Source organism: Pongo pygmaeus, chromosome 19, assembly GCF_028885625.2.
Source record: "Pongo pygmaeus isolate AG05252 chromosome 19, NHGRI_mPonPyg2-v2.0_pri, whole genome shotgun sequence".
Taxonomy (NCBI): Eukaryota; Metazoa; Chordata; class Mammalia; order Primates; family Hominidae; genus Pongo; species Pongo pygmaeus.
This window is the reverse complement of record NC_072392.2, coordinates 28,294,305-28,322,139: the sequence shown is the minus strand read 5'-3', so window position 1 is coordinate 28,322,139 and position 27,835 is coordinate 28,294,305. Positions and strand designations below refer to the sequence as shown.

The following is a 27,835-nucleotide window of genomic DNA, read 5'->3' as shown; positions in this document are numbered from 1 at the left end:
AGGTGTTTGTATTTTCAACCACACCAGCCTCATGCTGAGAAAGGCGGGGTTCCGGTCACGGAGCTCTGGAGCAGGAGGAGCTCCCACTGCCCCTGAGAGCCGAGGCCCGTTCATCAGAACAGCACTGAGCTCACAGGGAGCAGAGACTCAGGCGATGACATCAGCTAATGCCACCCCCAGCTCCTACTTCTTGGGGGTCTGCAGCATCTGAGGTTTCCATATGAAATCAATAGCAGGCTCTTCACATCAAGCCCTGGCTTCCACTGACCTGTTGCTAATGACAAGGCAGAGGAAGTGGTCACCCCTAGGGAGGGGATCGCAGGATCTCGAATAAAACCACCCTCCAGAGTGAAGCGCAGAGCTCTGACAGTCAATGTTCAGTGGTCATCCGTAAAGAAAAGGAATAGCACAAATAAATGAGCTGGTCACTTCTCCAAACTTTGGGTCAGTTGTCTCAACCTCTTATTCATTCATTCATTGCAGAATGGCATATCAAATATCACACTTCAGGGCACTCAGAGATGAGAAAGAATTAGTAGTTGTCTTCGAAATTCAGTTTAAAATGAAAGAAAAGGTACAAACATACAACAGTTATTCAGGGAAGAAAATGGTAAATTCTACAAAGGTAGGCACCAGAGAAATTTTCCCTGAAATACATTTTGGCAAGAGTGTTTAAGAATCACATGAGGAACAGTTTGGGTTTAACCAACTGTCCTTTGATCTAAAGAAGGCTGACAAGAGGCCGGGCGTGGTGGCTCACACCTGTAATCCCAGCACTTTGGGAGGCCAAGGCGGGTGGATCACGAGGTCAGGAGATAGAGACCATCCTGGCTAACACGCTGAAACCCTGTCTCTACTAAAAATACAAAAAAAAAAAAAAAAAAAAATAGCCGGGCATGGTGGTGGGCGCCTGTAGTCCCAGCTAATTGGGAGGCTGAGGCAGGAGAATGGCGTGAACCCAGGAGGCAGAGCTTGCAGTGGGCCGAGATCGAGCCACTGCACTCCAGCCTGGGCAACAGAGGGAGACTCCATCTCAAAACAAAAAAAAAAAAAGAAAGCTGACAAGAAAAGAAAACGTGAGAAACCCTAAGAGTTCACAACTTATCGAATCTTTTAAAATTAAGCACTGGGCTGCAAATGGCCAACTGGCCAACTCTAATGTCCACATAAACATATTCCATGAAACCCAAATTAGTTCCTGCTGGTCTGAAGCTAAACTGCCACCCCTGTTCACAAAATCTTGATAATGGCATTCCATTTAACTCTAATGTCCACATAAACATATTCCATGAAAACTAAACTGGTTCCTGCAGGTCTAAAGCTAAACTTCCACCCATGTTAACAAAATCCTGCCAATGGCATTCCTCTCTGCCCGGTGTCTCAAATTCAAAACCTAAGGATTACTCACGAGCCGTGCCTCTGACCCACCGGGTGGGTACGCCAATCCTAACAGGTCTACCTTTAAAATGCCCACAAGTCTACTTCCTACTGACCCCACCTATTGTTCAAGGTTGGGCCACCCCAGCTCTTGCTGGGCAGCGCTAAGCTTTCTAACCAACCTCCCAAGGTTCAATCAACTCCCCTCCAAATGCTTTTTAGAAGTAAAGAAACCTCTGAAAAATCAAAAGGTTTTAGATAAAGATTCTGAAAGCAGAATTTCTCACATCACAGTATTGCAACCATTCAGCCATTCTATCCACTCCACCTCCCCTGAAAGACGCAGTTGTGAGTTTATTATTCTAAAGACCTTCTGAAGAGGGGGCGGTTTCCAGTGATAAAGGAGGGTTAACAGCTAGATCCTTGCACACCGCTTTATTAAGAACAGAAGGGAAGCCTGCGGGCTTCGGAAAGTTCCAGGGTAATTTGGAGTTGAGGGTGCACGGACACACACACAGTGCGCAGAAAGGCAGGAGTTGAAATGCCTAGAAACACACAAAACTGAACTCCGCCAGCTGCTCCCAGGAGGCAGAGAGAGGGCGCCCCGCGAGCTATTTCTGTGCCTGGCAGAAAATGGGAGCAGGCACTTCCTGAATCCCTGCCTAAAATTAACTGCTTTACAAAAGGGGGGAAGGGGAAACCCATGGTGAAACAAGTTTTATTGTACAATTCAAAATCTGGAGGTGGGGATTTGAATGCTTCGTTATGGGTTTTGGCCCCGCTGATAAAAATGTGGCTGAAAAAGAGAAGAAATGGGGGCTTTACTAGGAAACCTATCCTTCAGAAGTAGCCCCACGAAAATAAAGCCAGAGGTTTGATTAGAAACGTTCTCCTCCCCATGGAACATGAAGCCATGTCTCAACGAGAGGCGTGAAGGCACATGCACAGCAACACTGGTGCGGTCGCCAGAGAGCACAGGCTTCAGTGCCGCACATCAACTAAGTGCCTGTCCTGTGGTCTAGAGGGCTGAGACTCACGGACACACATGCTGACAACATGAGACGGCAGTGTCTGGGGCAGGGGCTGCACAAGACAGAGTGGGGTGTCTGGAAGTATGGTGGGCACAGGGCCACAGCCCCCGCCCTGAGGACGAGGCCTGCAGAGGTCTCTCCTAGCCTGACAGGGATGGTTATGTCCCAACAGGGGCGGGCTTCCAGCACCTCTCCCAGCCTGAACTCAGGCTCTGGAAGACCTGAGTCTGAACGGGCCATAGAGAGGCCTCAGGAACAAGATCCCACTGGGAACCTACACTCAGAGCCAGAACCTACACTCAGAGCCAGAATGCAGTCTCCCAGCCAGAGCCAGGGCCCAGGACTGCCAGAAAGTCCCAGAGATAAGCTTCTGCAGAGATGACATTGCTAGATGCCAGGGTGGGTGGCATCCATGTGGAAGAATGACCGTAGTAGAAATTTTAAAAAGATGCACTGCATATGGTGTCTAAACATTAAAAGAGAACAGGCTGTTCTGCAGCTCCCCAACTGCAGCACACCTTCCTCCTCCTTCTCAGCAGAGGGAAGGGTAAGGACAGACCACTCAGGAGAGCAGTGGACGAAACCACACACATTATGACAAGTGGATTTCTAACCTGGACAGAGCCAGAGTCAGGGTCAGAGAGGAAGAGCTGTGATTCAAAAGGAGCACACGGTGCCACAGGGCTGGGGAGAGGCCCCGATGCCACCCAGCCCAGAAGCCCAGAGGTGAAGAGGCCCTGGATTGAGGAGCGCAGAGGACCCCCGTGAGCCTGGAGGCGGGGTGACAGGATAATGGGAGGAAGCATACATTATAGACTCTGAGCAGTTCACAAACTGAATGGTGGTCTGAAAAAAGGGGTAGTAAGAAAAGCACGTCAGAAGAAGGACATCACTGAACAGGATGTGAGCTCACACAGGGGAATACAGAGTTTGGGGTCTTCTAGAAAGGGGCCAAGGGCTCCTGCAGATGGCAGCCAGAGTCAGCAGAAAGAGCGCCTGGGGCCACATGTGTGGAAGGAGGGACGTTTCGCCTGTGACCAGAGCTGATGGGCAGGAGGTGCTGGAGCCGAACAGGGCATTTGCAGGAGTGTTTCAAGTTGATTAATGTCAGGCTGGTAGCTTGGAAGCAGGTGGGGGGAGGGGGTGTATTTCCACCAGGGGAATCAGCAGAGGCTGCCAATCAGCCCGCTGCACCCCCAGCAGGGTATAAACCCTCATCTGCACACCACCGGCCAGAACCTGTTTCAAGAGAAGTGAGAGTAAAAGTGATGGTGGCCAACGCAAACAGAGGCTGAGTGGGAGAGTCCACGCACACGCAGTACAGAACGCCAGACACAGGTGAGAGAGGCGGAGGGCTGGGGATGCATCTGTACCTGCTCGTCAGGGACTTGTGGGAAATCACATCAGAAGCCCAAGACCAAGCAGGCAGGGACACCTGCAGCACCCACCTCTGCTCTAGGCCCAGACACCGTGGCTGCAGCGATCTGGGCCAGGACTACAGAAGTCCTCCGTGGGGTGAGCCAAGGCAGGGTGAGCCTGTGCAAATGCAGGAGGCTGGGGGGAGTAGAAAGAAGGGCAGCCAGTTAGGGGAAAGGTCACAGAGCTGGCCAGAACCAAGGCAGCATTGAGCAAGAGGCACTTGGATTCCCATGTCAGAAAATATTAAGCCCACGGCTCTGCCATTAGCCATATGGAACCACTTTCAGGTGGGCCCAGGCTAAGTCTGAGGCACTAATTAAGCCTACTAAATGGAATTTGTTTGCTTAAAAGAGCAGATCCCATTCTCAGAAGAAAATTTAGGAAATATATATACTTTCTTGTCCTTTAACAGTTAATAAATAAAATGCATAGTGATTTATGCTAGCGGTAGGCAACATTTCATGAAATAAATCTACTAGCGTCAGTACCACAACCGCAGAAAGAGTAGTTTCCAGCAACTGACACTGTAGACATCTACAGTGATTCCTAATACAATGATGCAGATTAAGGTATTAAAAAGGGAAAAGAGCACTCCTGCAGAAGCCACCAGGCCCTGTGCTTGGGGAGCTGTTGAATTCAATTCTCAGCAGTCCTCTTAGTAGGGGTTAATTCCTGTTTTATAGAGGAAGAAACTGAAGCCCAAGGTCACAGGGGTAAGACAAAGCAGAGTCAGGATCCAGACCCAGGTCTGTTATTCATTCTTCTCTTTTATGAGTCCTCACAGTTTCAGAAGCTGCTTCTGAGAGCTACACATGCAAATTTCCATTTTGTACTTCTGCTCTCCCAAAGAGGCCAGGCAAGAGAAAATAAGTAATCACCTAGTACAGAGTTTCACGTATGGAGCGCACACACACACACACAGAGCAGGAAATGTTCACCGCGTGCTCTTTTCTTTTGTTTTTGTTTACATTGGAGCGACGTGTGCCCATGGATGCCTGGCCTTGCTGCTCTGTCCCCTGCCCCTCGAGCTATATGGGGCTCCCTCCAGGACCGGGTTCCCCACCGTGGTCTGTCTGACCGAGTCAGGGCAGTCACTCAAACATTCATTATTGTCACCATGAAAGTGGCATCTGTTTTGAATTCAGGGGCCTCATCTTCTCTGGGTGTCCCACTCTGTCATCAGAGCCTGGCTGCATGAGGTCAGCTGGCCCTTCTCTCCTCCATGACACCCCTGGTAAACAGACACCCAACAACATCCCACGGAGTGGAGGTGGGGAGTGAACCTTAACCAACAGCACACTTGCCCAAATTATTTCTCAAGTAATGGAGGGTCTGCAGGGAGCGCTTCTTTCTTAGGTTAGAACTGGTCAAAAGACACAGAGGTGGGGTTCAGAAGAAGATTTCCAGGGCACCTCGAAAGCCCTAGTTTAATCAATAAAACACACTTGCAGCCACGGGGTGCCCTTGCCAACAGCCTCTTACACTCTCATGTAACCACAGTGCCATGGAAAGTTACCCTCATTTAACAGATGCCGAGAGTCAAGACAGACAGGCCTGGCCTGAGCCACGTGCAGGACGCAGGGACCCACATTCTCCCTCCGGCTGCACCTTCTAGCCTCCTGCCCAGGAGACAGATACAGATGCTGGCTGCAGGGCTGCTAATTAGGTTACTGGCCATGTAGTTAAAATGACGTGGCAAATAGGTGCAGATTCATTCCAGGTGTGTGTTGTTTCATCTGTTACAACACAATATGGAATGAAAACTGATGATTCAGAGAAAACACAGGATACATTTTAAAATTATATTATTTATTTAAAACAAATATCTTGTTTCAAAAGATTATAATTCTCTTTTGGCCTCTTTTTGGGGCAGGGCTAGGACTTCCTACACAAATATAGCTTACACTTATGCCACACTAAAAAACAAACCTGCCATCGCAGGGCGAGAACTACACTCATAACCAGACAGTCAACATGGTCCCGTCAGCCAGGCCAAAGGTCACCACCAGTTTCAAAGATCTGTTTCCTCTGGTGTAAAATGGTGAACCCAGTGACTTCCCAGCCTGTGGATGCCAGCAGGGTCACCATAAAGCCCCGCAGATGCCGAGACGGTGCAAGGAGCAGAGCCCCACAGGGCAAGGCCCCGAGCTGCTGGCAGCTGGTGTCGCCCGGCTGACGCACTTCCTTAGTTGACAGTGGCTTGGTCCTGCTGGCCGCCTTCGAGTCCAAGAAAGGCCTAGAAATCCACAATCAATGCCTCTGATTGAGGCTTAGATTATTAGGGATTTAGAAACCTTAATTCTTTTGTACAAAGTATAACTGTGCTGACATGAAAAGCCAAACATGGCTTGCTGACTTTGAGAATGAGCCTTGAGCCCACACCGTGGCTTTGGCTGGCGGGATTCACACAGTGGGGCCACTTCCCAGACTCTGGGAGTCAGGAATAATAGTTCCCAGTAGAAAAAGAGACACAGGTATAAACATGCCTCTAGTAAGGTGTTAATGTGTAAAGTGACTTTCTAATTAAAATGAGTCAAAAAAGATTGGTGAGGACAGCCTACCAGAAAAGGGATCTTACAGGAAAAGGAATAAAAGTGTCCTCAAAAAGAGCAGAATTTAAGGATGCTTCATGGTTCTTCTGACAGTAGTGACAACTAGCAAAAAAGAAAGATATGGAAGCCACCGATCAGTACCCACCTTCAGTAGGTGAACAGAGGGTAAACTGTGGCACATCCAGATGACACAGTGTTATTCAGCTGAAAAGAAATGAGCTATCAAGCCAAGAAATGACAGGGAAGAAATTTAAATGCATATTATCAAGTGAAGGAAGCCCATCTGAAAAGGCTACACATGTATGATTCCAACCCTATTGCATTCTGGAAAAGGCAACACTATGAAGACAGTGAAAAGGTCAGCGGCTGCTGGGGTGCAGGAGAGAGAAGCGCAGCACAGAGGATTTCTAGGGCAGTGAAACTACTCCATACGGTACTGTCATGGTGGGTGTGACTTGGGATGCACCTGTCCAAACCCATGGAATGTACAACACCCAGAGTGAGCCCTAACGTAGACTGTGGACTCATCAATACTGGTTCATCAATTCTAACAAACATGCTGTTCTGGTGCGGCGATGCTGACGGCAGGAGAGTGTGTCTCTGTGCGTGAATATGCATGCGTGTGAACATGTAAGCACGTGTGTGTGAGCCCTCGGTTGTTTCCCCTCAATTTTGTGGCAAATCTGAAACTGCTCTAAAAATAACATCTTCTAATTTTAAAAACCATTTTAAAAGCTGTCAAACATTAAAACACACACACACACACACACACACACACACACACTTGGCAAACATAGGTGGAGACCTGCAATCATCTGGCAGAATCGGACTCTCACTTCACCCTGTGGGGCTGCAGACAGAAGCTCCCTGTGGACAGCATGCTGCATCTGGGTCCAGCTCTGTGCACAGCCGAGAGCTACACTCAGGAAATGTCTGCTGAGCTGGCTGGCTTAAAAATTAACTGCCTCCACCCTTAGAGCAAGAAGTGGGGAGGGAGGAGAAGGGACGCCCGTGTAAACATTTACTGAGATGGCAGAGAGAGGAAGAGCCGGTGCTGGCCGCGTGAGTTGGGGCAGGACCATTGCAGGCTTTAGCAAGAGGTGCAACTGCTCGGTCCCAGCCCTGTCACCTGTAAGAGGGAGCAGAACAAGCCTCCTCAGAGAGAAGTGTGAGGAGTAAATGACAGAGCATATCTAAAGCGCTCAGCAGGGTCCTGCAGATCCCTCAACAATGCTGACTGAATGGCATTCCTTCTGCACAGGCTGGACATGGAGAGATGTATCTCATGACATCCCTAAAAATCCTATGCTCAAATGAAGAAGCTGAGTTCAGAGGGAGTAGCCATCTTCCTGAAGCTATTGTAAAGGGTACAAATAGGGGCAGGAAAGAGATGAACTCACAAACAACAAAAGAGCTTTTACACGCAGGGCCAGGGATTTTCCTTTTGGTTATGAAAAACGTATTGGTCCTGCCTGGGCTCAATGGCTCACACTAGAATCCCAGCACTCTGGGAGGCCAAGGTGGGTGGATCACTTGAGGTTAGGAGTTTGAGACCAGCCTGGCCAATATGGTGAAACCCCATCTCTACTAAAAATAAAAACTAAAAAAAATAGCCAGGCGTGGTGGCACACGCCTATAACCCCAGCTACTTGGGAGGCTGAGGCAGAAGAATCCCTTGAATCCAAGAGGTGGATGTTGCTGTGAAAGATCGCACCACTGCATTTCAGCCCGTGTGATGGAGGGAAGAAACAAAGACAGAAAGAGAGAAAGAGAGAAAGGGAGAAAGAAAGAAGAGGAGAAAGGGAGGAAGAGAGGAAGGGAGGAAGGGAGGAAGGAAAGAAAGGGAGGAAGAGAGGAAAGGAAGGAAGGAAAGAAGGAAGGAAAGGAGAAAGGAAGAGAGAAAGAGAGAAAGAAAGAATTTATTAGGCCTTGTTACTAACAAATTCAGATCATTCGTTCCTAGTGAAGACCATATGAAAAAAGGCCACTACTTACAACTTTTGGGGAGGTCAAAGCTGACACCCCAACCTTAAAATCTGTGGCAATGAGCTTCAACCAGATTCCGTCCTCCACCAAGAGCCCAGGGAGCACCAACCCTGCTGAAGGTGGGGACGAGAGTCTGCAGCCTCCGTGCCCTGTGTCCTGGCAGGAAAGACAGGCCCCTGCCCTAAGCAGAGCAGAGCTGGCTGGTGGGATGCTGGAGAGTGGAGGCTCTGGGGCCATAGACAGGGTAAGGTCTGGACATGGAAGGTGAGACAGGCTCAGAGAATGCAGTAACCGAGAGCTCAGGGTCAGCAAAACAGCAGCTCCCACAGCCTCCCTCCTTGTGCACGGGTGAGAAGGTCCAAAACAGAAACACACAGCTGCGACAGCTGAGGCCCCTGCAGGGTTGCAAAGAGCTATGGGAATTGGGGAGAGATACTGCCCCTGCTCACTGTCTTGTGGGAGGACTGGGAGTCTTGGACAAGATGCCACGGATGTATGAGCAGAGCCTTCACGGGGAAGAAGAGCCCTGAGCCATGCGGGAGTCAGAGAATTCTCAGGCATCATTTCATGAGAGAGAAATAGAAATGCAGCCCAGGAGGAGTGAGCCCCAAGCCAAGCGGGAGAGATGCTCATCTTGTGTTTTAGAGAAGTTGGCCCTGGAGCTGGAGTTCACAAGAGGCATAGTAGGTTCTGTAGGCATACGAGCAAGGTAGGCTAAAGTCACCCACACAAACCTCAGCTCCATTTCTGATACATGAAGATGGCAAAGCACCAAAAAGAACACATGGAACAGCAAAAATCAGAGCTTTGAAATGCAACACCCATGAATTCTGGGCCTCAGAAGCTAGGTGACAACAGGTAAGTTGTTTCACCTCCCTGGGGTCTTGAGGTTTTTCATCAGACAATGGGGAGAGGGGGCTGGACAGGTCAATCCCTGGGACCCAGCAGGCCCGTATCCTACTGCACGGCAGCTGCGGCTCTTAGCATGCAGAGAAAAGGAGTGATCTGAAGATGAAAGTTAACTGCCAGACAGAAGTTAATGGTTGAAACTTATCAGTTAGGCCACTGAGCGTCTGTTGACGCCCAGGATGAATGTCTAGGGACAGTTTCTGAAGAAGCCATAAACTCTAGGTCCCGTGTTTTCCATGGCAGAGGATCAAGTCTTTGCCCTGGGCCTGTCTGGTGGAAGTGACAAAGCTCCTGCATCAGCCGCAGCCAGGACATGGGGATCCCTGATAGGAGAGCCCAGCAAAGGCCCCCAGGGCAGCAGGCAATGAGGGCAGCAGGAGGTTCCGCTGACTTCCCCAGGACCTCCTGTAGCCTCAGCTTAAAAAGAGCAGCAAGCCTATCACAAAGTTCTCTCCCTCAAGCAGCCAGCTGGAGAGCGGGGAAAGGCTCCTGGCTTGGCAACTGCCCAGATGGAGCACCAGGACAGTGGAATAAGACGCTGAGGCCACCTGCAGGAGCCAAGAGGCTGGACAGAGCCTGGGACCTCTCTCCTCTTGCTGCATTCTCCTTCTACAGACTCAGCAAGGAGGCAACACCAGCACTCCTGTATTTTATATCCAAGAAGGGTGCAAACCGAGGCACGTGCAGAGAGAGAAACAGCAAGCTGGACCTTCGCAGCCAGGCTGCAAAGGCTGAGGATGAGCCAGGGGGTCTGAGAGCATTGGAGCCCAGGTGGCAGGAGGTTCTGTGTTTTTCCTGGATTAAAGGGGGAGCTGCGCATCGGGACCCTCTGCAGGGCGTCTCCCCAACATTACTCCTGCACATGTTCCCCTCACTAACTCCTGCATGTGGTCCCTACATGGGGTCTTAAGTTTACAAAAAAATTACCTGCAGGTCTATTTCTCCTCTGATGATTCAAGATGATACTCAATGCCCTACACATTCTCCTCTGATGATTCAAGATGATACTCAATACCCTACACAAAGTGCAACTCTAAGGAGCAAATGTGTCTGCAAGTGGGCAGAGGCGGAAGAGGCATCTCACCATGATGCCAGGCTGCAGGTTTCAAGGATAGGATTCCCGTGCCTCCATCTGCTTGCCTAAGCTCCACAGAACCTCCCTTTCATTTCCTTTAGTGGGGCACCACCTGCCACCCTTTCCTCCCTCTTCTCCCCTCCCCAACATCTGCTTTCCTACAACTGCTTCATTTCTCGTACTTCTTTTTTCACTCTTGCCAGTAAGTCAAGTGACAGCCAGGAAAAAAGCAAGTCATGATGCCCACACAGCTCATGTGGCTCACATGAATATGCACTGCATTCCAGGAAGCAAAATAGTTGAAATCCCAAACTTTCAAGTGATTGTACATACATTATTTGACTTTCCTGAAACTTAAGTATTATCATAACCAACAGCTAAGAGAAAGCTATTTTTCTGTTTATTATAGAAAACTATTATTCACTTTTTTTATGCAGGAAGAAAGTGAGGCTCAGAGCCTATCTAAGTCCACATGGGCTGCTATAACAAAATATTGGAAGGCTTATAAACAACAGAAATATACTTCCCAAGGTTCTAGGGTTGGGAAGTACAAGATCAAGGCACCAGCAGATTCAGTGTCTGATGTGGGCCCTTTTCAGGGTTCATAGAGGATGCCTTCTTGCCATGTATGCACATAGCAGAAGAGGTAAGGGATCTCTCTGGGGTCCCTTTTATAAAGGCACTAATCCCATTCATAGACATTCCACCCTCACGACCTAATCATCTCCCCAAAGGCCTCCATTTCCAGCTACCATCACCTTGGGGATCAGGTTTCAACACAGGACTCTGGGGGAGACACAAACATCAAGACCATAGCAAGGGGAACTAGAAAGGCTTTGGGAGACAAAAAGCCCCACTGGGATCCAAGTCCAGGTGTCTGCCTCCATCTACCCACTGAGCTGCATGGCCTGGCCTGAGAGGACATACTGTCCAATGGCTCAAGAAGAGAGTGACAGCAGTCTTTTGGGGCTTCTCAAAATGTCCCAACAATGGCTCTGCCTCCCTGCCTGAGCCCCCAACTGCTGTCTCGGTCCCCATTTCTGCAGGATGGTTCCTCCACATCGTCAGTGCCACAGAAGGGGCTCTGAGGGCCTGGACAGGAGGAGCCTGTGACAATGTCACTGACAGCAGCAGATCAACAGCTGTGGCCTTTAGCACCACCACACACCAGCCACATGCTCCAGGGCATGTGTGGAGCCTGTAGACACAGGCGCAAGTGCTCCCACACAGAGGGGAACACCATCGAGGGGGTTTAACACAGCACACGCTACCACCCAGTCTCGGGTCTGATGCCAGACAAAGCCTATAAGCTGAACCAAGGTTTCATACTTGCCTGAGCAATCTGAGTGCAGCGTCTAAGGAGCCCACTGGGCGATATATGTAAACACAGTAATCAAGGACTCAAAAGCCGAGTGCAATAATGTGGGAGAAGCCACAGCCATATTCAGTTCCTGGAAGACCGAGCCGCTCCCTTAGCCGAGTACCCTGCAGGAGCAGCTGGGGAGTTATGGCCCTCATATCCCCAACAACGATGGCATTATATTTTTGAAATGAGAAGTTGCTTTGTTATTGCCAGTGGCTTTCTCCCCTGTGGTTCAAAGCTGTATTATAAAAAAAAAAGAACATGGATATATTTCCCCGCACTGTGATCTGATAGGAATAGGAGCTTATCCATCCCTCAGCAAACTGCCAATGGTTGCCGTTAGAAATTCCATATTCAGTGATAGTTAAGGATTTTGGAATACACTTTGAACCAAAGAATTCAATCCCTTAAGCAGCCGGCGACAGGCTTCATTTAAGAAATGGAAGGAACAACAGCAGGCTCATCTCTGCGGCTGCAGCTCAGAGGTGGCTGGGCCCACAACAGAGTCAGGACAAGCAGCCCACCCCCTCCTCCTACTCTGCAGCTGACCTGAGATGCAAGCAATGAGGACAAAGGCACCACACAACAGGGTTAAGGGACAACACATCCCAGTCCTCCTAGAGAAGGGGGAAGCTCTCCAAGTCTGAAATGCTCCCCCAAAGGTACAATCTTCCCACTCACCACTGCATTCAGAAGCACTGCTCCCACACCACTGAAGGTGCACAGCACCCCAGGAAAGGAGCCTATCTGTGGACAAAAAACCTCAAATAAACCATGGTCAGAAATCAGCTACACCTAAGAGTGTGTGAACAAGAAATGCCTACTCCTCTGGAAAAGGGGAAGCCCTCTCCAGAGCAGGGTGGAAAGCAAGAGGAGAAGCACTCCACACAGCCCCCAGGAGGCCCGAGAAGTGCACCCCATGTGACATCTGGAGGAGACAGCCAGCAAGGAGGTGTGGCCAGGTCACAGGGGCTGCTGGTCTGGGGTTCAGGAAGCGGGCAGCAAGGCCCTGTGCCATCCTCTCTGCTCCTGCATGTGCTCAGCATTCTCCATAATGAAAACTTTAAAAAGTCTCTTGGGAGAAAAGAAATAGAGCTATACTAGTCTAGTTCTTCCAACTTTGTGTGTGTGTGTGTATTTGTGTGCACACATATGCATGTGTGTGTGTGAGCACAAATGTGTTTGTGTGCGTGTGTATTTATGTGCACACACATGTGCGTATTTATGCATGTGTGTGTTTGTGTATGCCTGAGATCGGGAGTGTCGGGGAAACCAACCCCCCTAGTCCTCACATGGAAAGCAGACCCACACGCAGTGAGTTCATGGTAACGTGAAGTCAGCTTCCAGCACAGCCTTCCACTCGGAGCCCAAGGCAGGGCTGGAAATGATCAAAACAGCTGACCCATAAGGTCTGTAACAGTAGCAAAATCCCAAGACTCTAAAACTCCTCTTCCCTGGACCTACAGCCATGGGGACAACCTGTCAGGACACCTACGGAGCCCCCATAGGCAGGGCCAAACAGTAGATAGGGCAAAACACTGCTGACACCCCGACTGCAAACCCAAATCATACCTGGGGATTCCGTAAATACAGCCACCATCCCCAGGAGATCTGAAGGTGCGAGCACCAAGACAAGGTAGAAAACCATGTGCTTCTTCCTTGGGGTGTCTGTCACTTCCCACATGGCACTTCCAGGCCACCTCACTTCCCCACTCACCAAAACCCTAAGCCCAACAGGACATAGCCAGGCCTCCTTTGGTCATAGAGGTCTTCGGGCAATTTAACCTCTCCAGAGACTCACAAACCTCAGTGAACATCACTAAACCTTACTCCAGGGTTCCCAGGTTTCCGTGGCAGCTGAAAACCCCAATCCATCTATGCACAACTATCTCCAAAATGAGGCAGAAAAGTCCCCAGGCCAGGGGAATGCCCTGGACATCCCTGCTCCTGCCCTCTCTCCGCTGAGAGGCAGTATGACAAGGCAGTGAGAAACCAGGGACTGTGCGCCACTGAGAAGGAGCCGTTGATGTGGCCAGGGGACAACTGTTGAATTCTTATCTGAAATCAAATTCTTAAGAATTATTTTCCATAATTAAAACCGTGGATTTCAAAGCTCTTTGGTTTATCCTTGAGATGAAAGGTATACACCGTATCCCAGCCCTGGCTTTCCTAAAGAGTTTTCTTTCCGTGGCTGCAGTCCAAAGAGGCCCCCCCACACATATCATTCAATGAAGGCCAAGTCAGCTATAAAAAGTCCCACGGGAAAGCAACGGAATGCTTACCTTGGCTTCACATTTCTTGTGGCAGGAATACTTGCAGGCTGGAAAGAAAAAAGAGAGAAAGAATGTGTGTCGAGCAGTCTCTCTAGCAAGAATTCTTACATCTTCAAACCCTCTCAATCCTTCAAAGTCTCTGGCTTGAAGATCCCATAGGTGGTCTCTCTCTGGCACGAGGGAGATTTTTACTTATGACACACGGCAGTGTGGACAGAAGGCAGTGAGGATGTGGTGTGCAAGAGCAGAGTTACAACTGTTGTCTGTTAGCAACAGCTCAGGTGGCTCAGGTAGGAATGTCTTGGGAGCAGGGTCACGAGCAGATTGGTTTTTCAAGGGGTATGTACGTCCAGCCAAACTGGATCCCTAAAGAAGAATTTCAGCAGCAGAAAGCATTCATGTATGCCCAGAAATTATAGCTGATCCCTGAAAAAAGAAGAGAAACTGGAAAATGCCCCTTAAGAATCAGAATTTAAAGTGTCCATGAAAGACCGGATTGGAGTCTTTAAATTTGTGAGAAAGTCGTGCATCTGGATTTCGGAAGTGCTCCCACTTCCTGCCAACCTGAGAACTGACTGTCAGAATAAATTCATGTCTAAATTCCTATAGGAGAATCCTTCCAGAGGGGCCACTGTGAGAACGGAGCAAGTCCTGTGTCCCTTTGAGTCCTGTGTCCCTTCGAGTCCTGTGTCCCTTTGGAGGCCCTAACAATGCAATGCGGAGCTGGAACTAATGTGGATTTCACAGGCCCTTCTGCCCAGAGGCTGCAGCTGTGATGATGAGGCATAAACCTCCCCACGAGCACCACGAGCATGCTGCAGGCAGGCCTTGCAGGATAGGGAAAGAGAAATGAAGCAGCACACCTAATAATCCCAACACAGCCTCCTGTACCAGTTCCAAGGGAGCGTCGGGTACATGCCCTCCCTTCCCCCATGTTTGCCAGCCCACAGGGACAGCTGTGGGAGGAAGGAAAGAGACTTGGGTTGGGGAACAGTGACCAAAGCCTCCTATCCAGGCTCTGCCCCTCTAGCTGGGTCTTTCATGGGTCAAATGGAATCCTTCAAGGGACCCTGTTTTGAAACTAGAAAGCAATGTCCACATGCAGAAGTGTGTGGGACCTGAAGACCAAGGCCTCGGAAGGCAGGGAGAGGGGCCCCACATCCCAGCTCTGCGTGTCGACACCATGTGACTCCCCCTCCTGCACTCTGTTTTCAATGACGTATCAAAGTCAAAAAGGTTTGAGTAGGGTTGAATGAGGATGAAACAGATAAGGTCACTTGCCCATGCATGGCAATTATTAGAACTCCAGTAGTTACAGCTAGGTTGTTATCTTTGTATGATCTATGTTTTTGAATTGCTGAATTGTCGTTCTATACCTTGAGGTTTGTAAGATTATTCACAAAGACATGTATTTATCCTACACCTTCTAATGGGCAAAACACACAAAGGTGATCAGTGATTTTCAAATCAAGAGAGACTTGCCATTGGGAAACAAGGGGCTTCCACACAAGATTAAAAGTTCAGACAGAAACCATCCCTGGCAGAGGCCAGCACAAAGGACTGAGATAAGGAGAAGGGCGGTGGGCAGGCTTCTGGCCTCTGGCTGAGTTAGAGTCAGGCAAAGAATTCTGCCCACACACGTTTAGCAGCGTGTCACAAGACCACGACATCATGCAGCAGTTAGCCTTCCAGATGGCCTGGGTGACCTCATCTCTTGGCCCCCATGCCGGTGTATAGCCCCCTCCCACAGTGAATCAGCTGGGCTGTGTGACAGTGCAACCTGGCAGAGGGGACGGTGTGTGACTTTTGTGGCTAAAAGGCATCATGGCTTCTGTCCTGGTCTCCAGGATCACTCATTCTGAGGACAGCCAGACGCCATGTTGTGAGGACACTCAAGCAGCCCTATGGAGAGGCCCCCATGGAGAGGAGCTGAGGCTTCCCACCAACAGCTGGCCCCAGCTTCCCAGCCACAGAAGTGCACCACCTCGGAAGCTGGTCTCCAACCCCAACCAAGCCTTCAGATGGTGCAGCCTCTCCAGAGACCCTGAGCCAGAACTGCTCAGTCACCTATGTCCCAAATTTCTGATCATTGACACAGTGGGAGATAACAGATGCTTACTGTTATGCTAAGGTACTAACTTTGGGAATCATTTGTCATGCAACATTCCAACTCAACACAAAAAAATGGCCCTGGTCAGTGCAAGGGTGGCACTGGTATGATACATCCATGGTGGGTGGCCTACTCGGCCACCAGACAGCCATCGGCACCGTAGGGCAAAATCATTAAATTCAATTATCGTAGTGAAATCATATAAACTGCCCATGAGCCAAGACTACAATCCTGAGAGGCAGGGCCATTGTTGCTGGTACGTAGACAAGTGACCCTCAAAGTTTTACATGTGTTTGGACTAGGACTTCACACTCAATTGCCAGCAGTATGGGTAATCCTCAGAGTAGCAAGTCCACCGTCAATCTATCTGTGGCCCAGCTCTGGTCAGCACCGCACCAGGCAGTATACAAGATACTTTCCCGTATGTTACTGCACTTGCTCCTCGTAAGCACCTCTCGGGGAGAAACTGTAAGGGTGACTCAGCCAAGGGGGCAGCCGTGGTCCATGAAGGTGGGACTCCAGCCCGTCTGCGCATCAAATTCAGTGTTTTCATCCACCCATACTCTCCCTGCCTTTCTGACATATTACAAAATATGAATCTAACAGTGCCCAGGCCCAGCTTCCTATCCTGCCACCCACAGGAGACAGCTCCCTGCCTGCCCTACCCCTGCCTGCCCTAACCCTGCCCATACCAACCTCAGCTCCTCATTCACGCCATCCTGCACCCACCTCCTGGGCCCAGCTCAGCTGCCTCCATTCCTGAATTCACACCCTTCTGTGCCACTGACCCATCATGGCAGGTCATCATGGCTTGTCATATCATGATGATCTCCCTGTGTCCATCTCTCCCGATGGGCTGCAAGCTCATCAAGCGACAGCGTCTCTGTGGTGCATGACCAGGGTCTCACAATAGCAGCACTAACAGGAGTGACAGGCAGCTGATACACTCAGCACCTAAAAGCTTGCTCTGCATGGGTATTACCAAATTTCCACCACACCCTGGAAAGAAGCTACCTATCTTCACCTGTTTTACTAATGTGAGACTGGGGTTTGTGGATGAGACTGAGGATTCATGTGCTGGACAACTGTGTCCCAATCCTGACCTGTTCCAGGTCTGCTTTCAGAAGCCCATAGCCAACAGGCCCACAGGCTGTGGAGACCTCATTACCTGATCACCACTTAGGGATTTGGGGCTGTGAAGGTGCTGGCCACAAGGGAGGCTCCAAAACAGCAGAAGAACTTCACACCAAAATCCATCTCTGAAGCACACAGGCCCAGAAGAGGCCACAGGTCACTTTGACCCTCAGCCACGCAGACCTGCCTCCTTTTTGGAATAGCACTTGTGTGAGCTGGCAGCTAAACCAGCCACCTTCTCAGGGAATGTCATTTTTATTTCAAAGAACTCCTAGCAGACAAAATGCGGTTATTCAGACTCAAGTGCTTGTCATTTTCTCAAAAATGAAGTGAGTCTGTCATCATAAACCAATGTCAAAATTTGAGATTTCAAGTGAAAATTAGAATTTTAGAAGACTAGTACCCAGGCCAGATGCGGTGGCTCACGCGTGTAATCTCAACACTTTGGGAGGCTGAGGTGGGCAGATCACTTGAGGTCAGGAGTTTGAGACTAGCCTGGCCAACATAGTCAAACCCCATCTCTACTAAAAATACAAAAAATTAGCTGGGCATGATGATGCATGTCTGTAATCCCAGCTACTTGGGAGGCTGAGGCACATGAATCTCCTGAACCCAGGAGGCAGAGGTTGCAGTGAGCCGAGATCATGCCCTGGGTGACAGAGTAAGACTCTGTCTTAAAAAAAAAAAAAAAAAAGACTTGTACCCGTCACCAGGGCCTAACAACTCCTAGGATATTTCTGTTAAAATCAACAATAATATTAACAAATGTGGGGATTTTCCTGAGATTGTATAACAAATATGTCAACAATTAGAAGTTCTGCGAAATTGTCAGTGAACCAATAATTTCCAAATGTCCAGTGCATGGTGTTCCACACCGGGTAAAAGATACACTTGGTGTGCAAGACAGGCCAGTGGATTTTAATAAAACAGAGTAGGAAAAACTCTACTGATACAATTTCAGATTCCACAGTGAAATTGAACTTCAAGCAACTGTCACTTGAGTTCTGGTGTAGAATCAAAATGGATTATCTACAATGGCCTGAAAAGCCTATTAAAATGCTTCCTTTTCCAAGTAGATATGTTTATGGTGCTAGATTGTTTTCAATGCTTCAAACCAAACATTGCAGAAGACTGCATGCAGGGGGAACCAGCCTCTTGATTAAGGCTGCGTAACAGAATCACAAAAAAATGCCCCTCCTCTCATTTTGTTGTTTTGAAACATACAGTTATTTTTTATTAAGCATATGTTCATTTTAACATATAATTGGTTCATTACCATTGCTTTTAACTGGCTTAAATATTTTAAATACTCATCAGTTTCTCATTTCTAATAGGGTAAATCGTGATGAATACAAACCACACTGACAGGAGCCCTTTAGGGTCTTCTAGGACCCTAGCAGTGGGTGCCTGAGACCCGCAGCACGAGGGCAACCCTGTTCATTCTCCTTGCCTGAGGCTCTCAGAATGGGGTAAGGACCCAATTTTGACCAACAGAAAGGTAAGTGAATTCTCCCAGGGGCTTCTGGCGCAGACCTTCCCACTCCTGTGAACGAAGCAAGAGAAGGAAAATGTCTCAGCCTCTGGAACCTCCTCCTCTGAGCATGGAGCTGGACCCACAGGAAGAACCTGGAGAACTCGGGCTGCAGAACCGGGGCCCAGGCACACTGCCTGGAGCCCGCCGGCCGCCGCACCTCCCCCTGCAGAAGACACATGCCCTGCTGGCTGGGAGAGGCTCCACCCATGCAGCCCCGTTATTGGCTGCTACGGTGCCTTCCACGAAGCTCCATGTACTTTAGATGCCTTGTTCCACCTGTTCCCATGGGGACCAGGAGAAAGGCACATTCTCACTCCGTTGTACAAATAGCAAACTGCAGCACAGAGCAGAAGCTGCCTGCCCTGGGTGACAGAGCAGGTTAAGCAGTGACATCAGCTGCCAGCCCAGCTCTACGTGGGCAGAGCCCACCTCCCAGAGCTGGACTGGAACAGCCAGTGAGCTGGTGTGCAAAGGCTCTTCTGTGCCTGGTGCAAAAACTGGGGCTCCACATGCATGAGCCCACTAAAGCAAACATCCACCATGAGCTACACACCAGGACCAGGAGCAGGTGTCCAGGGACCTCAGGAGTCTGAACTCACATGCTCACTCCAGCCCCTCTCCAAGGATCCATGCCAGTCATGTCCTCTCTGGCACCCATTTCCCCTTCTGTAATTAGGAGTAGAACAGGGTGATAGCCAAGATTCCTCTCTGCCATGAAAAGAAAAGTTTACCTAAGCAATAAAAAAATAAAATAACATATATATACAAACAAAATATTAGGTAGCTATTGAAAAATTATGATCTTAAACTATTTCACATGTGAGAGTTCTTATAAAAGGCAAGACTAACAGATATACAGCACTCTGTATTGTATGAAATAAACTTTGTGACAGACGGACATATGCGGTGTCCTCATCCATAGGAGAGAAAATGACACTGGAGAGACACATCACAACTCAGAAAGAAAGGAGGAGCCAGACAATAAAACTGGGAACACTGGTTACTCCATGAAAAACATCATCATAATAATAACAGAAATACCATGAATTTTAGATGCATCAATCATGGAACTGATTCGGAATTGGAAAAGCTGAAATGAATATTAGAATAAATATCAGAGAACATCTTTGTGACCTTGGAGAAGGGCAGGCATTCTAAAACAAGGAACAAGAGTATGAACTAAATGAAAAGATGAGTAGATCTGAACAAACCAAACATTACAACTTTTGTGTGACAAACAGGCCACAAACAAACTTAGACAAGCAACTGACTGGAATGTTTGCAATGTACAAAGTGGAAAGATAAGAAACTGACCTTTTCTGAGGACAAATGTCATCAGAAATTGGCAAAAGTTCTGCCTAATATCACAGATAAGATTTAGTATTCATAATATAGTGAAGTCTTAGAAATTTAAAAAAATGATTTTTAAATTTATTAATTTTCAAAATGTTATTTATTTATTTTTTTTCTTTTTAGAGATGAGGTCTCACTCTGTCACCCGGGCTGGAGTGCAGTGGCATGATCACAGCTCACTGCAGCCTCAAATTTCCAGGTGCAAGCAATCCTCCTGCCTCAGCCTCTAGAGTAGCTGGGACCACTGGCGCGTGCCACTGTGCAGGCCGATTTTTAAATTTTTTGTAGAAATGGGGTCTTGTTTTGATGCCTAGGCTGGTCTCGAACTCCCGGTTTCAATCGATTCTCCTGCCTCGGCGTCCCAAAATGCTGGGATTACAAGCATAAGCCACCTCACCACGCCCTAAAATAATCTAATTATTAAATAAGCAATGAGCAAAGGATTTGAAAGGCTGCTTTGCTAAGTAAACAGAAATGCTGCAGGCAGCTTTTCTGTATCTTTTTAGATGTTCAACCTCATGTAATCACCAGATGAATGAAAAACATAATAAAAAGGAGACATCACTTTTCATCCATCAACTTGCAAAACTGAAAAGCTGAAAAATCTCAAGTGAGAGTCAATGACATTCCATGCAAGTAGGCGCCACCAAAAGCATTTTCCTGTAAGGAGCCTGTCCCTCCTCCAGCCCAGCTTACCCTCTGGCATCTGAGCTGGTGTGTGGCAGGCCCCTTCTCATGGCTTTGCCTGAACACTCAGCTCCACAGCTGACAGTCTGCAAACCACACATCAGTTCCCTTGTCAGACGAGGTTTCCAGACTCATGTTTAAGAATCCTGGCTCCCGCTACAGCAGTTACAGCACAGAGCTGTCTGGCTTGCAAACGCCCAACATTTTTATATGTTGTCTTGGAACTGCTATTCTTCACGTCTCCACGAGCCTTGGGAATCCAGGCCACTGTCTTACAGGGTTGTCAGAATCTTTTATACACTTGACACATATTGACCAAGTTATAAACAAGCCTGTGAGTCACCCTCTGCTTCTCCTAGCATCAACTGTCAAGTTTGCCAGCCTCTCTGTGTCCCAGTAACAGGCTCCACAAGGCAGGAGGGGAGTGACTGACCCACAGCGGGGGACCGCCAGACAAGGCAGTCACATTCACTGCTCGACCCCATGATCCCATTGTTGCCTTGTTAGTTTTAAATAACTACCATGTTCTCCTGGAGTCCTAATACTGCATCTGGCCCAAAGCAAAAAACACACACCTACCGACCTGCCCGTCTATCTCCAAACTTTTTTCTGTAATCACTTAGTGTATTGCTGACTCTGTCAGACTCAAAGACAGGACACAAAACTCTCATCTTTCTCTCCTAGCAGGTGCTTAATAATGTTGGGTTAACCGTGTGGAATAACCCATTACCAAATCTTTCTTACAAAACTCCCTTCATCCCATTTTCCCTCTGGTCTCCTTTCTCAGCTTTCTCCTTGCTTCTTTTCTCCTTTCTCAGCTTTCTCCTTGCTTCTTTTCTCCTTTCTCCTTGCTTCCTTTCTCAACTCTCATCTCCTTTAGGCCTTCCCTACAGCTGTCTCTCTTGTTGCAGCACTTCTTTATTCTGTGCCATCCTGTCTAATTCCATGATAGTCTCGCTGATTCCACTATTAGATCCCAGAAAACCATCTCTCAAATGGGGAGCATTTATGCGTGGTCTGACCCTGGATCCTCCCTGGATCTTCCTTCTTCCAGGGACCAAGTCCCACAAAACTTGTAACTTTTGGGGCTGAATCTACTCAACTCCAGAATGCCGAGACTCACCCATAACAGCGCCTTCCTCTGTCCTCTGTGAAATACAACCAGTTTGGGATATCAGTGGCAATTGGACCATGTTAGGCCACCCAAGGGAACTCAGTGACATGTAGTGAGAACGGATTGCCTCAGAGTCCTAACTGATGGTATGAGCACACCAGCAAGGTTTTGAGCAGTGTAAGAAAAACCACAACTGGACACTTAACCCCATTGCTCAATGTCATTTCTATCTTTTCTTTCCCTTACTTAAAGTTCCAAGAGTAGAGATAACAGGGCCCTTACATGTTAACATAACAGTTTTTAAAACATGAAATGTTTTCTTTCAACTTAACCACACATGAAATTTGCATGTAAATAGGAGGTTAAAATGTGAAAGTCAGGGACCTGAAAGTCCAAGGATGAGCCAGAAAAGGAATGGTAGAAATACTGGCCTGCATCACAGAATATGCCCCTAACCCTTCTCCATCTATCATCACCATCAGTATCATTACGATCAGCATCATCATCACAATCGTTACCATTGCCATTGTTACTATCACCATCAACTACACTACCACTATCACCATCACCAGTCACAGCACTATCATTACTGTCATCACCATCATCATCACCATCATTGTCACCATTCATCAACATCGTCACCATCACCATCATCATGTCTACATAATCACTAGTGCCGCTGTCACCATCAACCACACCATCACCATCATCATCTCCATCAATTACACCATCACCACTCACCATCACCATCATGATCATCTTCACCATCACCATCTTCACCAACATCATACCATCATCATCACCATCCCCATCAACACCATCATCACTAATATACCATCATCATCAATTACGCCACCATCCACCATCACCATCATCGTTACCGTCATCACCATCAATTACAACATCATTATCGGCATACCATTGTCACCCTCATCACCATCACTAACAACATCATCATCATCGTCGTCATTACTGACACCATTGAACACTTTCTGGAGCTCCTCAGTGTTTGTGTTTCATGTGTATTTACCCTGCTATTCCTCACAATGACTCTAAGCAGAAAGAGGCAGAGCAGGAATGCTGGCAGGCTGTCTCCACCATCCACCTCAGCTCCACCATGCTCTACTGCTTCCCCAGAAATAAGCCAAAGAAAGAACACCTCTACCAAAACGTCACATCACTGTGATGCATGATTACTTACATAATCTATGTAAAGGGAATACCTTGTTGTCTCCAGGTAGCATGTACACAAAGGGATCAAAATGCAAAAATGTATGACATATGTGAATTATTACTAGAGAACACTATGAAATTGTCTATTTGTGGAGTGGTCTCTATATAGTCTATTAAGAAAGAGAAAATCCTAGAGATTAACTACTCTAATGTACAAATTGTAAAGATCACGGCACTGAGGAACAGAAATAGGGTGCAACTGTCCAGGGCCACAGCTTCCTGTGGAGCAGCCCATCCCTGACTCTGCCAGGCTCCCATCTACACTTGCAGTGACTGCCAGGACCCCATCTCAACTCAGTGAGCAGAGTCCTCACATCCTACCTCTGTCCCGTCTAAACTTGCAGTGACTGCCAGGACCCCATCTCAACTCAGTGAGCAGCATCTTCCTATCCTGCCTCTGCCTTATCTGCACCTGCAGTGACTATCAGGACCCCATCTCAACTCAGTGAGCTGCAGCATCCCCACATCCTGCCTCTACCCCATCTACACCCACAGTGACTGTGCCCGGCTCCCAGCTCCAACTCAGTAAACAGCATCCCCTACCCTGCTAATGCCCCATCTACACATGCGGCAGCACCTAAGGAGATGGGCCAGGTCCATCCTCCTCCTACTACACTGACAAGAGCAAGGGCTAAAATGATTTCCTGTGAAGATACACAAACACACACAAATAAAAATCTAGCTCATGTGGGTCAGGTGCAGTGGCTCACGGCTATAATCCCAGCACTTTAGGAGGCCGAGGTGGGTGGATCATCTGAGGTCAGGAGTTCAAGACCAGCCTGGCCAACATGGTGAAACCCCACCTCCACTAAAACTATAAAAATTAGCCGGGCGTGGTGGTGGGCACCTGTAATCCCAGCTACTTGGGAAGCTGAGGCAGGAGAATCACTTGAACCTGGGAGGCGGAGGTTGCAGTGAGCCGAGACCACAGCATTGCACTCTAGCCTGGGCAACAAGAGCAAAACTCCATCTCAAAAACAAACAAACAAACAAAAATCTAGCTCATGTATTGTATCCCAGTTCAGCCTGGTGTACTTACACAGGCTCTTTTTCCTTCACAGTGTCATGGGGTGTGCCAGTTCTATGGTCCTACTGGAGCCTGGCCAATGTTGACTGAAGACAAGAACGTCCAACCTTGCAATAGAAATCCTGCTGTGCTGTTTTCCTGGATGGTCTCCACAAGCCCCGTTTCAAATCACACTCATCTTACCAGGGCTACTAGCCACAGCATCCTGCAGCCCCATGCTTGACAAAAGAAACCTAGAGGAAAGGTGTCATTACCAATCTTTACCCGCAAAAGCCACCCACAGGGCAAGCCTCAGATAAGTCTCATCGGGAAAGGGAAGGGGAAGAGCTCACCCGCAGGGACCTTCACCACCTCCAACAAACCAGATGTTTGTAAAGATGCAAAGTTAACCACAAGTTAATACTCACCAAACTAAATACTTCTGCCTTTTATTCCCTCATTAGTTCCACCGGTATTCATTAATACCCAGAGCTGAAACATTTTGTAAGCCTATAAATATGTCCTGGAAACCTACAACAGGGCAGAAACTGATCTGGCCCTGGATACAATTGGGAACACAGAAAACATTGATGAATGTACATTGCAGTGCAAGAGGAAAGGAAAATCAACAGGAACCGTAGATCCAATCAGGATGACATGAGGTACAGGAAAGTAACTCCAGGAAGGTGCAGAGGGAGCCTAAAGGCAGAGGGAGGGTTCCACACTCATTTCTGTATCAGGGGTCAAGAAAAGTCTGAAGAGACAAGAAGAAAAATAGCAGCAAACGGGTGAGAAGGTGACAGGGAGCTGGGTCAAACAGCCTCAGGGAGGCCAGCACCCAAAAGGCGCTATAAAATTAATTGTTGAGGGCATCAACCAATCAATAATCAATCAATCAAGAATCAGTCAACAATCAATAATCAATCAATCAAGAATCAGTCAACCAAGATAGTCACTCTCACAAACTCCAGTATTTGCACAGGCCTTTGTGGCAGGTCGACTGGGGTTGCGGAGACCCCAAGGCTCTTGGCTGCACCCAGACTGCCTCCCACAGCACCATTTCCTCAGCCAGGTGCCTCCTAAAAGGGAAGTTAAACCCTCCAGACCATCCTCTGTTGAACATGAACTCAGGAATGGGGATAAGGCTCAAGATGCTCCCATTCGAGCCAGAGCAGCCGTCTCTGTGTGCCCGTGTGGCACAGGTAGGATTCGATGTCGCTGCATGGTCCCTCCGCTGATGTCAGAGGGCGGCCATCTCCATGCTCTTATCTATTTGCTGTTCTCACTCTCTTCACAGATCCTCACCTCCCCACGCCAGATCTGCCCAAGAACACTGAACCACACTTCAAGACAACAGCCCCTAAAAACTCTTGAAGTTTTCATCCCCAGATATTCAGTTTTACTCTTTCTCTCTCATTCTTTCCATGTAATGATTTTCTTTTCTCGAAAAATTATCGTTGGGGCCAGGCACAGCGGCCGACGCCTGAATTCCCAGCACTTTGGGAGGCGAAGTTGGCAGGCTTATTTGAGGTTGTGAGTTGGAAAACAGCCTGGGCAACAGTAAGACCCCCATCTCTACAAGAAAGAATATAAATAAGTAAGTAAGTAAATAAATAAATAAATAAATAAATAAATAAATAAATAAATCATTATCTCCCTCAAGGGATTCTTATCATATGGGCATGATTCACGTGCTCAGATATGAATCTGATCCTCACACAACCCCTTGATGAGTTTCAGTTATTGTCCTCATGTGGCAGACCAGGAAACTGAAGCACAGAGAGGCAGTGGAGCTGAGGTCTGAATTCACATCAGCCTGGCTCTGGAGATCACAGGTTTAACTTTTGAGCCTCTCAGAAATCAATCAAGGTGGACTTAATCTTCACAAATAGGACACTGAATCAGCTGCGGCACTGACTAATGTTGATGAAGCACTCAGGAGCTGACAGAGTCCTTTTACGTCCCTTGACTCACATGTTCCTCTGAACAGCCTGTGAGTAGGGCCAGCCAGGCCTTACTGCCCACTTCACAGTCCAGAGAATCAAGCCCAGAGTCAGTGAGACCCGCTGGGGCCCCACCTGCTGCTTCGTCTCGGGGCGCCAGCTCCCATCCCTAACATTACTTACATAATCTATGTATAGGACGTACCTTGTTGTCTCTTTACCTTGTTGTCAACCTGCCCCCCATTTAAGATATCCCCCCCAACACAAGGCACAGGTGCAAAGGAGAATGTCTCTGCATCTCCATCAGATATTCAAAGGGATCATAATATAGAATATTGCAAAATGAAAGGAAAGAGAGAAGATGGTACCAATCCCTCAAAAACATCTTAAGTCTAACTCAGGAAACCCTCTTAGTAATTGTCTACTTCAAATACACGTTTGGAAGGAAACAAGTCCCCCACCTCACTCTGTGTGTGAGCAGACCCAAGTGGTGGGGCCACTCATCACCATGTAAACCAAGAGCACCCTCCCAAGAACCCCAGTCCCCCACACACATGGGTGTGACTGTCCAGGACTTCTTTGTCCCTCACTAGCCCAGCAGCCTGGTGGCAGATGTCCACCTGTATGTGGGTGGCCAGCACCTGACACAGTAGGCACCTCCTAGACCCATGCTAGCCACAGTGAGCTGGTTGGAGGGGCGAGGGTGATAGGGGAGCCTGCCTGTCCATGCTCACCCTAGGTTAGGGGCCATCTGGCTGACTCATGCAGAGGCCAGGCTTTGACCCCATCCTCTGGAAAAGAGCTCCTCACATTTCTTTTTTTTTTTTTTTTGAGACAGTGTCTCACTCTGTTGCCCAGGCTGGAGTGCAGTGGCGCAATCTCGGCTCACTGCAAGCGCTGCCTCCCGGGTTCATGCCATTCTCCTGCCTCAGCCTCCCGAGTAGCTGGGACTACAGGCGCCTGCCACCACATCCGCTAATTTTTTGTATTTTTTTTTAGTAGAGATGGGGTTTCACCATGTTATCCAGGATGGTCTCGATCTCTCGACCTAGTGATCTGCCCACCTCAGCCTCCCAAAGTGCTGGGATTACAGGCGTGAGCCACCGCGCCCGGCCACTCCTCACATTTCTTAACACTTCAGGCCTGCTAGTGTCCCAGGGTAGCCGATACCCACGTGCGCTCCGTGAAGCACAGCACTGCCTCTTCCCTGGCTTGGAGGATGTGGAATCAGAAGTTGCCACTTGGCCTTGTCCCCCTGCCACACCTAGGCAGACCTTGCACACCCAGAGAGCAGCATTATATCCATCTGAATAAACCGACAGAAAACAACCCCACAACTTAACATAAAATTCCAGTTACTGGAATCCAGTTACTGCAAAACAAATACTTGGATTTATGAGCTTGTCTACATTACTCAGTGAGTTTTAAGAATCAAAATCCACCAGCACAATCAACTAACACATCCCAGACGTCCCTGGCATGCAGAAACCCCAAATCCTGACAACCCAGACCGTTGAGAAACATCTGGGAGGGGTCCAGGCCTTCTTCCCAGCCACAGAGTTAGAAAACAGGAAGGATTTCAGTCAAAATCCAAGAGTAAAGTCAGTGTGGAGGCGGCTGAGAAAGGCTTTGTATTGCCACAGAGGAGCAGAATTTAGAGGCAGGGAAGTGCTGCTTCCCATGGGATAACCACCACCGACCAGAAATTACTCAGATGAAATTTGACCTGGGGGCCT

The 27,835-nt window shown here is 48.4% G+C and overlaps 1 protein-coding gene across 1 annotated transcript in view; it reads right to left on the bottom strand.

Moving 5' to 3' along the window:
• The window catches only part of LOC129016782 (tensin-3-like), a 135,246-nt gene that overhangs the window by 91,193 nt on the left and 16,218 nt on the right, over nucleotides 1-27,835 (bottom strand). The window contains exon 3 of the mRNA XM_063655982.1: nucleotides 13,995-14,032. Within this exon, the coding sequence (XP_063512052.1) occupies nucleotides 13,995-14,032 (38 nt within the window). The remainder of the gene's footprint in view (nucleotides 1-13,994; nucleotides 14,033-27,835) is intronic.